At 49.6% G+C, this 12,647-nt stretch overlaps 1 protein-coding gene across 1 annotated transcript; it reads left to right on the forward strand.

The window, feature by feature from the left end:
* Positions 1 to 409: 409 nt before the first annotated feature.
* On the forward strand, positions 410 to 10,987 carry LOC125425514 (nucleolar and coiled-body phosphoprotein 1-like; the record flags this gene model as incomplete). Its single annotated transcript, XM_048483108.1, has 5 exons — positions 410 to 594; positions 3,327 to 3,493; positions 4,966 to 5,083; positions 7,647 to 8,532; positions 10,827 to 10,987. Coding segments are annotated over 5 exons (1,517 nt in total), but the record flags the coding sequence as incomplete, so codon positions are not given.
* Between the last annotated feature and the right edge of the window lie 1,660 nt (positions 10,988 to 12,647).

The following is a 12,647-nucleotide window of genomic DNA, read 5'->3' on the forward strand; positions in this document are numbered from 1 at the left end:
CAGGCTGGATGGCCATCTGTCAGGAGTGCTTTGATTGTGTGTTCCTGCAAGGCAGGGGGTTGGACTGGATGGCCCTTTGGGGTCTCTTCCAGCTCTATGATACTAGAATTCTATTCTGCAGTCGTGTCTCCCACGGCCCTGGCCTTTGCTTCTTCTGCAGGCTGCCATGTTTCATTTGGGGAGCTGCTCCTCTCCTTCCCGAGCACTTTGGTGCCTCTCTCTGGCAACCTAGTCTGGCTGTGGCCGCGAAGAGCGTATCAAGGAAGGGCTGTACTCTTGCAGCTTTGGCCCAGAGTTGTTGACCACACTGCTTCCCTGTGTGTTTTGTAGATGCTGCTCCAAATTCTACAAAAATAAGCCTGGTTGTCAGATCAGGGTCACTAACTCTGTTTTCCACCAAATTGTTCAGGAAGGCACAGCGGTCTCGGAAAATGCAAAAATCCTACGATTCATGTGTGGATCACACCGAGAAAGAAGGTTCTGTGGAGGCGGCAGAAAGAGAAGATGAGGAAGATCCATCTCCCACTCTGAAGCGGAAACAAAGAACAAAGAACGTGACTTACGACGTATTTCAGCTGAATAATGGAAACCCAAGTAGGTAGATCCACAATTTTTCACTCTACCCGACTCTCTGCGGAGTCTCTTTGCCTGGTTATGGCCGTTGGTTTAATACTGAAGTCATCTGAAGATGAACTTTTCCCTCCCCCCCCCCCCCAAACAAAGGTTTTCAGAAGGCAGCTTTGAATGACATGTTGGGGGGGGGGGGGGGACCTTTCATCTCCAGTGCTGAAGTGTGTGTGTGTTCTATGTATTGTCGAAGGCTTTCATGGCCGAATTCAACTGGTTGTGGTGGGTTTTCCACAACCCAGGAAACCCACCACCAGCTGTGTTTGTTCTGTTCCCCAAGCGAACTAATAGCAGGTGCCTTGCACTCGGCCAGAACCGAATGTGAGACCCGTAGACAAATGAGCAACAAAAACAGGTTTAATAGTTTTGAAGGTTTAGGATTCTGACTCCTCCCATGAAGTCTAACTAAATAAAGCATACTTGCGATGCTGGAAACAACTGGAGACTAAAACCACTTGAAGAGCTTGCAGGCACCGATCCTTTCTTGCTTGCTTCCAAGAAAGTCTGCTCTGCGTGTGCCTCTTCTGAGATCTCCCGGTGTCCTCTGCCTGGCCTCTATTTCCTTGCAATCTGTTGGAACTTGATTACTCAAAGTACTATGGATCTCTAGCACCTTATACGTCGGAGATATTGCTGTCTCCAGCCTTCCACAGACACCTGAGACTACACTAAACTGTAAAATGAAGGCACTGCTAGCTAATAAAAATGCTGTAGTGCTCTTGCCTCTAGGGGGCTTCTTAAAAGGAGAGGGTCTGACTAAGGTTCCCTCCCACAGAATACTGTACAAAAACATTGGAGCCCATTCTATCTAAGGGTATAACTGAGGCTTAAATGAAGAAAATAGCGAGGGTGTCTCTAGGGGCATGACAGTGTTAATCTTTTTAAATCATAGAGTTGGAAGGGGCCATACAGGCCAACTTGTCTAAACCGCTGCTGAGCAGGATCATGCTGGCAGGGACTGATGGGAGGGCGGTATAAAAATCCAATAAATAAATAAATAAATCGTAGTCCATGAACACCTGGGGCACCACAGTTGGATACCCTTGGCCTAGAGCAGTGATGGCGAACCTGGGCACACACAGAGTTCATCATGTGGGGGGGAAATCACACCCCCCCCCCCACACACACACACATCTAGGCTGGCCTGGGCCGCTGGGCTCGATTATTAGCATTAAACCTAAGACCTAGTTTTGGGGAAGCAGTGTAGGTAACTACACTGTTTAGCGCTGTTAAACCCCACTAATTTTAATGCGAAGAACTAAAGCACGATCCTTACCTGGGAGTAAGCTCGGTTGCTGGCAATGGGGCTTGCTTCTGAGTAAACCCTCCTAGGGTCGTGATTCACCCATTGGAAGAGTTGCACGGTTGCTTCAAAGCAAAGCCACCGATTACCACCAAGCTTGCTCCCGAGTAACGCACGCCTCGGAGCCAACCGTTTTTTCTAAACTAAAACCTCAGTATTTGGGTTAAATTGCCGTGTTGGCGCTTTGCGATAAATAAGTGAGTTTTGGGTTGCAGTTTGGGCACTCGGTCTCGAAAAGGTTCGCCATCGCTGGCCTAGAGTGTCCCAGGCAAGTGCTGGTCCAGCCACTGCTTAAAGACCTCCAGTGAGGGGGAGCTCACCCCCTCCCCACTGTTTCACAATTTTTACTGCAAAAGAATTTTTCCTAATATCCGGTGGAATATTAGAAAAAAACATTCTGCAATCCAGTCCAATGGAGTCTCGCCATTTCTGGACTACTAGATTGATTTGTACTTGTATCCCATGTTTCAGCCAAAAATTGGCCCCTCAGTAGCTTGTGTGCAGGTGTCAACTTAGCAAGGCTCAACGTAGAAGAAGAAGAGTTGGATTTTTAGCCCCCCTTTCTCTCCTGTAAGGAGACTCAAAGGGACTGACCGCCTCTCCCCATATTGCCCCGGTAGGCCCCCCCTCTCCTCGGAGGAGGACCTACTCGTGATCCCTGGTCCGAAAATGATCAGGCTGGCCTCGACGAGGGGCAGGGCCTTTTCAGCTTTGGCCCCTACCTGGTGGAACAGGCTCCCTAGGGAGATCAGGGCCCTGCGGAACTTACAGAGTTTCCGCAGTGCCTGCAAGACGGACCTGTTCTGGCAGGCATTTGGGCAGCCTGGTTAAAAATACATCTACCATGTCATCTGGCCTCCCGTGGGCACAAGGGGGGGAGGGGGAGACCCAGACGCCGTCCACATTTTTAAATGGGTTCTGTTTTTATGTAATTGGTATTTAAATTATGTTTTAATGTATGTTTTAGCCTGTTGTGAACCACCCTGAGCCCTCAGGGGGAGGGCGGTATATAAAACCAATAATAAATAAATAATCTCCTTTCCCTCCCCCCCAAACAAATACCCTGTGAGGTGGGTGGGACTGAGAGAGCTCCAAAGAACTGTGACTAGCCCAAGGTCACCCAGCTGGCGTGTGTTGCACAAGCTAATCTAGTTCACCAGATAAGCCTCCACAGCTCAAGTGGCAGAGCAGGGAATCAAACCCGGTTCCCCAAATTAGAGTGCACCTGCTCTTAACCACTACACCCCGCTGGCTCAGGAAGGGTGACCTGGCCTCTGCCTCTTGCTCCTCGGCCTACTGGGCTTCATGTCAGTGTTGGGGCTTGAGCTCATCTTGCAGCTCCGACGGGGAAGGAACAGTTTGCCCGCTGCTGAGGATTTCCTTTTGCCTCGATCAGTCAAGGAGCAAAAGACCCCCAACGCGCCACAGGACACCAACGCTACTTTCACCCGCAGCGGCCGGCGCGTGAAGCCCCTCCTGCAGTACTGGTGTGGTGAGAGGATCGTGGTCGATCAGGACCTGAACGTGACAATCACCAAAGGTGGCATCAACTACTTGACTCCTGTAAGTCCTGAGCTTTTGTCTGCCTGTATGTTTTATCTTGATGTGAGGAGGAGGGGAGGCTCTCCAGGTGCCGACGCTTCCTGGCCACACAGGGTTAATTCTGTGGGCGGTGCCCTCTAGTCCCTGTCTTTGGGACCCCTCGGTCCCTTGGGGACAGGGCTCAGATTCACCAGAGCCACAGACCCAGAGGCATACTGGCAATACTCCTCAGCTGGCGGAGGAGGGCAGCAGCGGTCCTGGGCATCCTGGCGGAGCTGGGCACTCAGGTCTTTGCAGCGGGTATATATCTGCACACATTGTCCCTTTGCTGCCTTTTCCCTCCCACCTGTGCCCAGAGTTAGCTGCATGAGAACAGAACAGTGTTCAACACAGCATTGTTCAGTGTTCTGCCCAAGGGCTGCGATAAGGCTCCATCTCCCCTGCAGAGGCGGGGAGGATGAGGTCTGCCTAGTTCACTAGTTACAAGCAGCAATAGAACACAGGATGGCCCTCAGGCCACAGGTAACAGCAGCTGCAGGTGTGAACTCAGGCCTGGCAGTCTGCTAACACCCATCCTGCCCAGGCTTGATCCCCAAAATGCTCTGCGGCGAAGAGTGCCTTGCTCTGATGCCAGTCTCTCTCTCCCCACCCCGCCACGTCTCCATGGCACCCCCTAGCAGGAGGTTACCCTGGTGCAGCTCAAAAGGCCTGTTTGCATTGGCTGTCATAGTTTTTTGGGCACAGATCAAGCTTAAAAGAATTCTTCAAATCCTTATAGAAAAGATAGTTCCTATAATTATTTCTTTTTCTTTATAATTTTATTAGCAGCTATAAGCTGTGAAACAAAAGGCATGTAGGCCCTTTGCACTTTGCCCTTCTTCCCTTCACTAACTAGAAGATTCCTAGCCTTGATGAATACCCTTTGTTCTAACTTACCCTTTGGAATTTAGGAGACCTTAAACTATGTTTTCTTTTAGGTCTTGTTGTCCTCGTTGGCACCACAAGTCTGTCCTTTTTCTGATACAAACCAGAACACAGCCAAATGTGTAGGCTCTTTGCTTAGATAAGTAGGGCAACAGAGAACAATACTGATAAAGTAATGTTAGGTCCTAGTTCACAGGACGTCAGAAGTGTGAATTACTGACATCCTCCAATGAGGGCATCCACATGTCTAAAATGTTTTGGGTAAGGGGAAGATCTCCTCCCTCTTGGGTGATTGATTGATGGTGGTTGTACTTTGGGTGTAATTCCTTCCAATGGTACTCTTTTGATGTAACCTGCCTATATCCTATAAAAACTGGAAACCGCAGCCATTTTAGTGTGGCTCCTCTGATACTAACTTGCCCTTTATTGGTCTGAATGAAATTATTTCTTTAATTTTATTCCAAAAAGCTTGAGCTTTTTGGCTTAAAGTTTTTAGAACATCACCCTGCGGTAACAGTTTGAAGGTGCGTAACTGCAGTTGGCTTACATCCGTTGCTCTTTCTCTCAAGACAGTGAGCAGCGCAAGACCGCTGCGCCGGACGACCCTCCGCTCCCCAGAGGAGAATGGACGAGGCAGCGCCAGCACTGGTAGAAAAGTTCTGTCACATCAAGCTAAACAAGCGAAAGGTACAGAGTTTGCCTTGAAGGCCCCGCTTCAGATTGTCTGAATCCTTTGAAAAAATCCCCCGGTTCAGGGCACAAACCTGTCTGGGGGGAACTTTTGGAAGGTCGGGGTGGATTTTGCTCCAGGCCTGGCCAGGGGCCATTTTGGAAGTTGGGAAGGACTTTTCCTCAGCTCAGACTGGCTAACCTCCTGAGCTGAAGACGGCAAATGGATCAAGTCCAGCCGCACCTTGGAGGCAAACAAGGCTCTGGACGTGAACCTCTGAGAAGGAAGAGTCCCCTGGTCAGATAGGATCCTGCCCTCTGGGTAGTTCCCAAGAGGAGCCTGTACGTTTTTCAACTGCTGTGAATTAAAAACCTGGCCCAGCTACAACTCTCCCTTTGGGGGTAGACATTCCGTTACCTAAACTGGGCCGGGCAGGGGCGGGGAAGGGATAGAGGAATTAGCTGTTAAAGGGTCTCCAGAAGGGATCTTTTGTCTCTGTAAATGGGCATTTTATCCCAGAACAATGTTCTCAAAGTGGAAAGGACAGAAACCAATTAATTCAGTAAAAGCCACTAAGGGAAAACAAGAACCGTGAACCTTTAAGACCACAAATAAACCGCCCTCTCCCTCCCAACTCGGCTGTGGATTGCGCTGTGTCTCAGTTTGCAACGTTTTTAGCCTGCCTTTTCTCCAGGGGACTTTGGGCGGTGGGCACGGTTTTCCTGTTCTTTTATCCTCACAACAAGTCATTGAGGTTACGTGATGACCCAGCAATGTGCCCCTTCCCCCGCCCCACAGCTTCCATGAACCAAGGCCATTTGTGCCCAGTTTAGTCAGACACTGAGGCTGTCCTACAGTTTCTGCTCAGTTTTGTGATCATAGAATCATAGAGTTGGAAGAGATCCCCAAGGGCCATCCAGTCCAACCCCCTGCCATGCAGGAACACACAATCAAAGCACTCCTGGCAGATGGCCACCCAGCCTCTCTTTAAAAACCTCCAAAGAAGGAGACTCCACCGCACTCAGAGGTAGTGCATTCCCTGTCAGGAAGTTCTTCCTGATATTTAGGTGGAATCTCTTTTCCTTCCCCTTGAACCCATGACTCCTGGTCCTGGTCTCTGGAGCAGCAGAAAACAAGCTTGCTCCCTCACCAACATGACATCCCTTCTCACAATACTCGAACCAGGGGGCATTAATTGAAAATGCTGGGGGGAAGAATTAGGACTAATAAAAGGAAACACTTCTTCACGCAACGTGTGATTGGTGTTTGGAATATGCTGCCACTGGAGGTGGTGATGGCCACTCACCTGGATAGCTTTAAAAAGGGCTTGGACAGATTTATGGAGGAGAAGTCGATCTCTGGCTCCCAATCTTGATATTCCTTGATCTGAGATTGCAAATCCCTTAGCAGACCAGGTGCTCGGGAGCAGGAGCAGCAGCAGCAGAAGGCCATTGCTTTCGCATCCCGCACGTGAGCTCCCAAAGGCACCTGGTGGGCTACTGCGAGTAGCAGAGTGCTGGTCTAGATGGACTCTGGTCTGATCCAGCAGGCTAGTTCTTATGTTCAAATATCTAAACATGGCTATCGTGTCACCGCTTAACCTTCTCTTCACCAAATTAAACATCCCCAGCTCCCTCAGTCTCTCCTCCACGTAGAACATGGATTCCAGACCTTTTGCCGTTTTGGTTGCCCCCCTGAAATGCTGAATACCTTGTCTCTCTGCCTCTCTTTTGAATAGAGATGCAGCTGAAAGCAAAGGCTAGGAGCACAGCTCCCGTTTACTCAAGCTAGGCCCCAGCCTTCATGTTCGTGTCTCCTGTCTCAGTCTGCAGTTTTGCCACTTGATGGACGACCTCTCTTTTTCTCTATCCCCCTTTGTATCCCGAGAGCAGGGACTTGTAGTCTTGTTGGCTGTTTGTATTTGGTTTTTGTTTTACAGGAATTAAAATAACAAAGAATGTGGTTTGCAAAACAAAAAAGGGAGCAGCAGTGGTGTAGGAGGTTAAGAGCTCGTGTATCTAATCTGGAGGAACCGGGTTTGATTCCCAGCTCTGCCGCCTGAGCTGTGGAGGCTTCTCTGGGGAATTCAGATTAGCCTGGGCACTCCCACACACGCCAGCTGGGTGACCTTGGGCTAGTCACAGCTTCTCGGAGCTCTCTCAGCCCCACCTACCTCACAGGGTGTTTGATCTCCTTGATCTCAGATTGCTAATGTCTTAGCAGACCAGGTGCTCAGGAGCAGCAGCAGCAGAAGGCCATTGCTTTCACATCCTGCATGTGAGCTCCCAAAGGCACCTGGTGGGCCACTGCGAGTAGCAGAATGCTGGACTAGATGGACTCTGGTCTGATCCAGCAGGGTAGTTCTTATGTTCTTATGTTCTTATGGAAGGGCAAGGAGATTGTAAGCCCCTTTGAGTCTCCTGCAGGAGAGAAAGGGGGGATATAAATCCAAACTCTTCTTCTTCTACCTCACAGGGTGTTTGTTGTGAGGGGGGAAGGGAAAGGAGATTGTAAGCCTCGTTGAGTCTCCTGCAGGAGACAAAGGGGGGATATAAATCCAAACTCTTCTTCTTCTTCTAGGAGTAGCTGGTAAAAGCGTCAGAAAAGCGGCGGGACCCGGAGGCACAGAGAAGCCGCGACATCTCGCCTCCGACTCAGAAGGGAATTCCCAGGACCTGTCCCCTGAAGACCTTTGCAGGAAACAGGCCGTTGTGACCTTGACCCCACTGAACCGTAAGAGGCTGAGCGAGGCGATCAGCTGCCCCCCCCCAAAGGGTGCTGAGCCGCGGGCAAGCAGAGGGTTTGGAACAAGCTCTGGCAGAGAACCTCCGCGCGTCGAGGGCGTGCTCAGCTGGCAGAGCCAGCCCCGCCAAGAGCAGCAAGCGATCGAAGGGAGGGATTCCCTGTCTGCAGAGGACAGCGAATCAAGCCAAGATGTCCCCAGGATCCAGAGGAAAGCACAGCCCTCTTTCAGGAGGGAGGGGCCCAGCTTGAAGCTGCTGCCTGATAACCAGCAGCCCCATGGGATGAAGCAGCCGCCTTCTGCGCCCCCGGAGAGAAAAGACGGGTCTCCCGGCCCTTCCTCGCAAAGCACGCCAGCGAAGGCCACGTCGTATCGCCAGAATGGCCACTGGGAGAGCCGGTCTTCTCCCAGTTCGTCCGATGGCTCTCCAGGACTCCGAAGGCGGCACAGGGAGCGTTTGCGCCGAGGGAGCCAAAAGCGCCGGAAATACGTCTTTGAATCTGAGAGCGAATCCAGCCCTGGGGATTTGGAGTGGAAAAGGGGAAAGGTGAAGGCCGCTGGCCAGAGAAGCAGCGGAGCAGGTCCCGGCAGCACAAAACCCTCAGCTGCTGCTGCTGCAGCAGGGAACGCGCCTGAGAAGAGGCGGGAGTGGAAGGCCGGGGGCGAGTGGCTTTTGGAGGGCAGCGACGTCTGGACGGAGGCGGAATTGCAGAAGCTGCACAGGCAAGGAAGGAAGTCCCGGTTTTCTGAATGAATGTGTCACGTGCGCCCTTTAAGAGCTTGTAACAATTGGACCGAAAGAAAAACGTGACGCACGTATGCTGCTCAGTGTATTATACAACCTACCGTATATACTCGTGTATAAGTCGACCCGCATATAAGTCGAGGCACCTAATTTTACCACAAAAAACTGGGAAAACTTATTGACTCGCGCATAAGTCGAGGGTGGGAAATGCAGCATCAATTGAGGCATTAGTAGGTTAAATGTTTTTGAATATTTATTTCAAAGAAAAACAGTAAACTGGCTCTGTAAGTGGAAAAGAGGGTCAACAAGAACAATATGGTATCAACAATAACTTTAAAAGTACAAAAACCTTAGCTCAACCAGCAACCAAGCTAAAACACAAGAGTTAAAATCCTTCAAAACTGGATTCTTCATCATCAAATGTATGTCCAAATGTATGTCCAAATGTAACCCAACTTAGATTTTAAGAGGGATATTATCAGAAATGAAAAATCTACTATTAGCTTCCATTGTAAACAATGGGGGATGGGGCATCCCCTTTGGGGGTCAATAACTTTGGATCCCCTGACCCAAACTTCACCAAACCTGGCTGGTATCATAAAGAGATTCTCCTGATGAGACCAGCCAGGTTTGGTGAAGTTTGGTTCAGAGGGTCCAAAGTTATGGACCCTCAAAAGGGTAGCCCCATCTAGCTCCCATTGAAAACAATGCCCCATCTACTAATAGCTCCCATTGAAAACAATGGGGAATGGGGGCACCTCCTTTGGGGGTCCATAACTTTGGACCCCCTGAACCAAACTTTACCAAACTTGGCTGGTATCATCAGGAGAGTCTTCTGATGGTACCCTGACATTTTGGTGCCTCTAGCATAAAAACTGGCCGGCAAAGTAAAAACACACAAAAAAATTAATGACCCGCATATAAGTCGAGGGGAGCTTTTTCAGCATTAAAAATGTGCTGAAAAATTCGACTTATACATGAGTATATACGGTAGTTAATTATACAAACATCCATAAACTACAACTCTACAAAACATATTTTCTCATTTACATTACAGGTACCCCTGTCGGGAGAGTGACAACCATATCAGTTCATTCCGTTTGATACATTCCGTTCTTTGTTTTAAGGAAACAGTCTCCGTTATTATCTTCTGTTCCTTCCGTACATTTGTAATCTCCCTTCGGAGTTCCCACATGACTACCGATAAAGGAGCCTTGTCCCCGCTTTGAATTGTTCGTCAAAGCACGGAGCCTTGTTCAACTTTAAGAGTATTCTTCAAAGCCAGAGTGCTCTTCAAAGCAAAAGCTATACTCCGAAGGGAGATTACAAATGTGTGTGAGTTACAAAAGTGTTGAACAAGTTCATGTTCCCCTCCTTGGAAGAACTCTATAATTCCCGAAGCCTGAAGAAAGCCCAAAATATTCCGAGAGACCCGTCTCATCCAGCACACTCTCTTTTTGAACTGTGACCATCCGGCAGACGATACAGGTCTATCAAAACTAGGACAAAGAGGCTTAGAGACAGCTTCTACTCTAGAGCTGTGGCGATGCTGAACTCCGCGGCTTCGTGTCGATGTGTTTGGGGCTGTGTAGGGATGGGTGGAGGAAGGGGAAAGTGAGGGTGGAGTATGAGTCTGAAATTGTGTGCATCAGGGAATGCTGCTGTAAATTTTGTTGTGCGTGCACAATGACAATAAAATGCTTATGCTAATGCAGTGAAAACAATATTCCGGAGATATATGAGAGGAGGAAGTATACGGAAGGAACAGAAGATAATAATGGAGACTGTATCCTTGAGACAAAGAACGGAATGTATCAAACGGAATGAACTGATATGGTTGTCACTCTCCCGACGGGGGTACCTGTAATGTAAATGAGAAAATATGTTTTGTAGAGTTGTAGTTTATGGATGTTTGTATAATTAACTAGGTTGTATAATACACTGAAGCCACTGAGCAGCATACGTGCGTCACGTTTTTCTTTCGGTCCAATTGTTACAAGCCCCGGTTTCCCCCAGGGCAGGTTTGCGGTGCTCTCCCCTGACGGTGCCGCAGTCGTTGTGGCTTCTCCAGAACCAGAGCCCTAGCTCTTCACCAGCCACAGCGCATCGCTGTTAGGATTGCTCCCAGCCCATCTTCCTGCTTCGTCCCAGCCGATTGGCGTCCCCTCTGCACGTCATGAGCGGCTGCAAAGTTCTGTCCGGGGCTTTGGCAGGGGATGCTGAGAGCGTCCGACAGCAGCCACGAGTCTCACACAGCACTTGTGTCTTGCAGGGCTGTGGCTGCTTTGCCAAAACACCTGGCCGGGTTCTGGCAGCGTGTGGCCGAGGCCGTGGGGTCATGGTCGGCTGAAGAATGCCAGCTAAGGTACATGGCAGAGCAGGAGAGCAGGAAGCAGGCCCCGAAGAAGACCACCAAGAAGAAAGGAGAAAAAGGTACAGGGGCCATCTTCTGTTCTATCTATGGCAGGGGTAGAGAACCTTTAATACTCAAAGAGCCATTTGGACCTGTTTTCCACGGGAAAAGAAAACACTGGGAGCCGCAAATAATTTTTGACATTTAAAATAAAGATAACACTGTATATATAGGGGGTTTTTTTACCTTTTACTCCGCTCATTCTGAGAACCGCATGGATGCGCCCGCCCTGCTGCCTGCAGGGCGGGCAAGGATGAAGCCGGCGGCTCGACCTCACCCACCACCGGATAAGCGCCTGCCCCGCTCCAACGGGGCGGGTGAGAGGGGAAGCCCGTGGCGCGGCTGACCGTGGGCAGTTGGTGCGCCCGCCCTGCTGCCTGCAGGGCAGGCAAGGATGGGGCCGGTGGCTCAGCTCGTGGAGCCACAGTGCAAGGGCAGAAGAGCTGCATGCGGCTCTCGAGCCGCATGTTCCCTACCCCTGATCTAGGGATTGTATTGTCGAAGGCTTTCACGGCCGGATTCACTAGGATGTTGTGGGTTTTCCAGGTTGTATGGCCATGTTCCAGTAGCATTTTCTCCTGACGTTTCGCCTGCATCTGTGGCTGGCATCTTCAGAGGATCTGATGGTAGTAAAGCAAGTGGAGTATATGTACCCGTGGAATGTCCAGGGTGGGAGAAAGAGCCATTTGCATTGGTTAAGAGTGCTAAGGGTGCAATTTGCACGTGTAATTTGCATGTGTTAAGTGGAATCCGCCCATTTTAGCATATGTATGTAACACTGAAGTTGCATCATCAGTTGGTGAGGGCATCTGCATAGCAGTTGCCTGGCATTTGAATCCATTTAATTATTTCCTGCAAAGAGACATCCTGTGTCTGGGTAGTGTTCACTAACCGTTGTCTTGATTCTAGTGTTTTTAATGACTGGTAGCCAGATTTTGTTCATTTTCATAGTTTCTTCCTTTCCTTTAACAAATGCAAATGGTTCTTTCTCCCACCCTGGACATTCCTCAGGTACATATACTCCACTTGCTATACTACCATCAGATCCTCTGAAGATGCCAGCCACAGATGCAGGCGGAACGTCAGGAGAAAATGCTACTGGAACACGGCCATACAGCCCGGAAAACACACAACACCCTTATCAAGGGATTCCATGGGAGCAGGCGGATTGTGGGAGGCCTTTTCCACATCCAGGAACTGGGAGGGGAAAGACATGTTATACCTTTCAGTTAAACCCAGCCCTTTTCCCCAGCAGAGGCCCAAAGCGGCTTAGGTCATTCTCCTCTCCTGTTTTACTCTCACAACAGCCCTGTGAGGTAGATCAGGCGGGAAGTTTGTGTGCCTGGCCCACGGTCACCAACAAGCTTCCACGGCAAGAGTGGGGATCTGAACTGATTTTTCAGTCTGAGCTCAAAGTTTTCTCAACTACCGTGTTTCCCCGAAAATAAGACAGTGTCTTATATTAATTTTTGCTCCCAAAGATGCGCTATGTCTTATTTTCAGGGGATGTCTTATTTTTCCGCTCCACAGCTGCATGCTCTGGTCGACAGGCATGCTTCCAAACAAAAACTTTCCTACGTCTTACTTTCAGGGGATGCCTTACATTTCGCACTTCAGCAAAACCTCTACGACGCTTATTTTCAGGGGATGTCTTATTTTCAGGGAAACGGGATCACAGAG

The sequence above is a fragment of the Sphaerodactylus townsendi genome, unplaced genomic scaffold (assembly GCF_021028975.2).
Source record: "Sphaerodactylus townsendi isolate TG3544 unplaced genomic scaffold, MPM_Stown_v2.3 scaffold_662, whole genome shotgun sequence".
NCBI classification, from domain to species: Eukaryota; Metazoa; Chordata; class Lepidosauria; order Squamata; family Sphaerodactylidae; genus Sphaerodactylus; species Sphaerodactylus townsendi.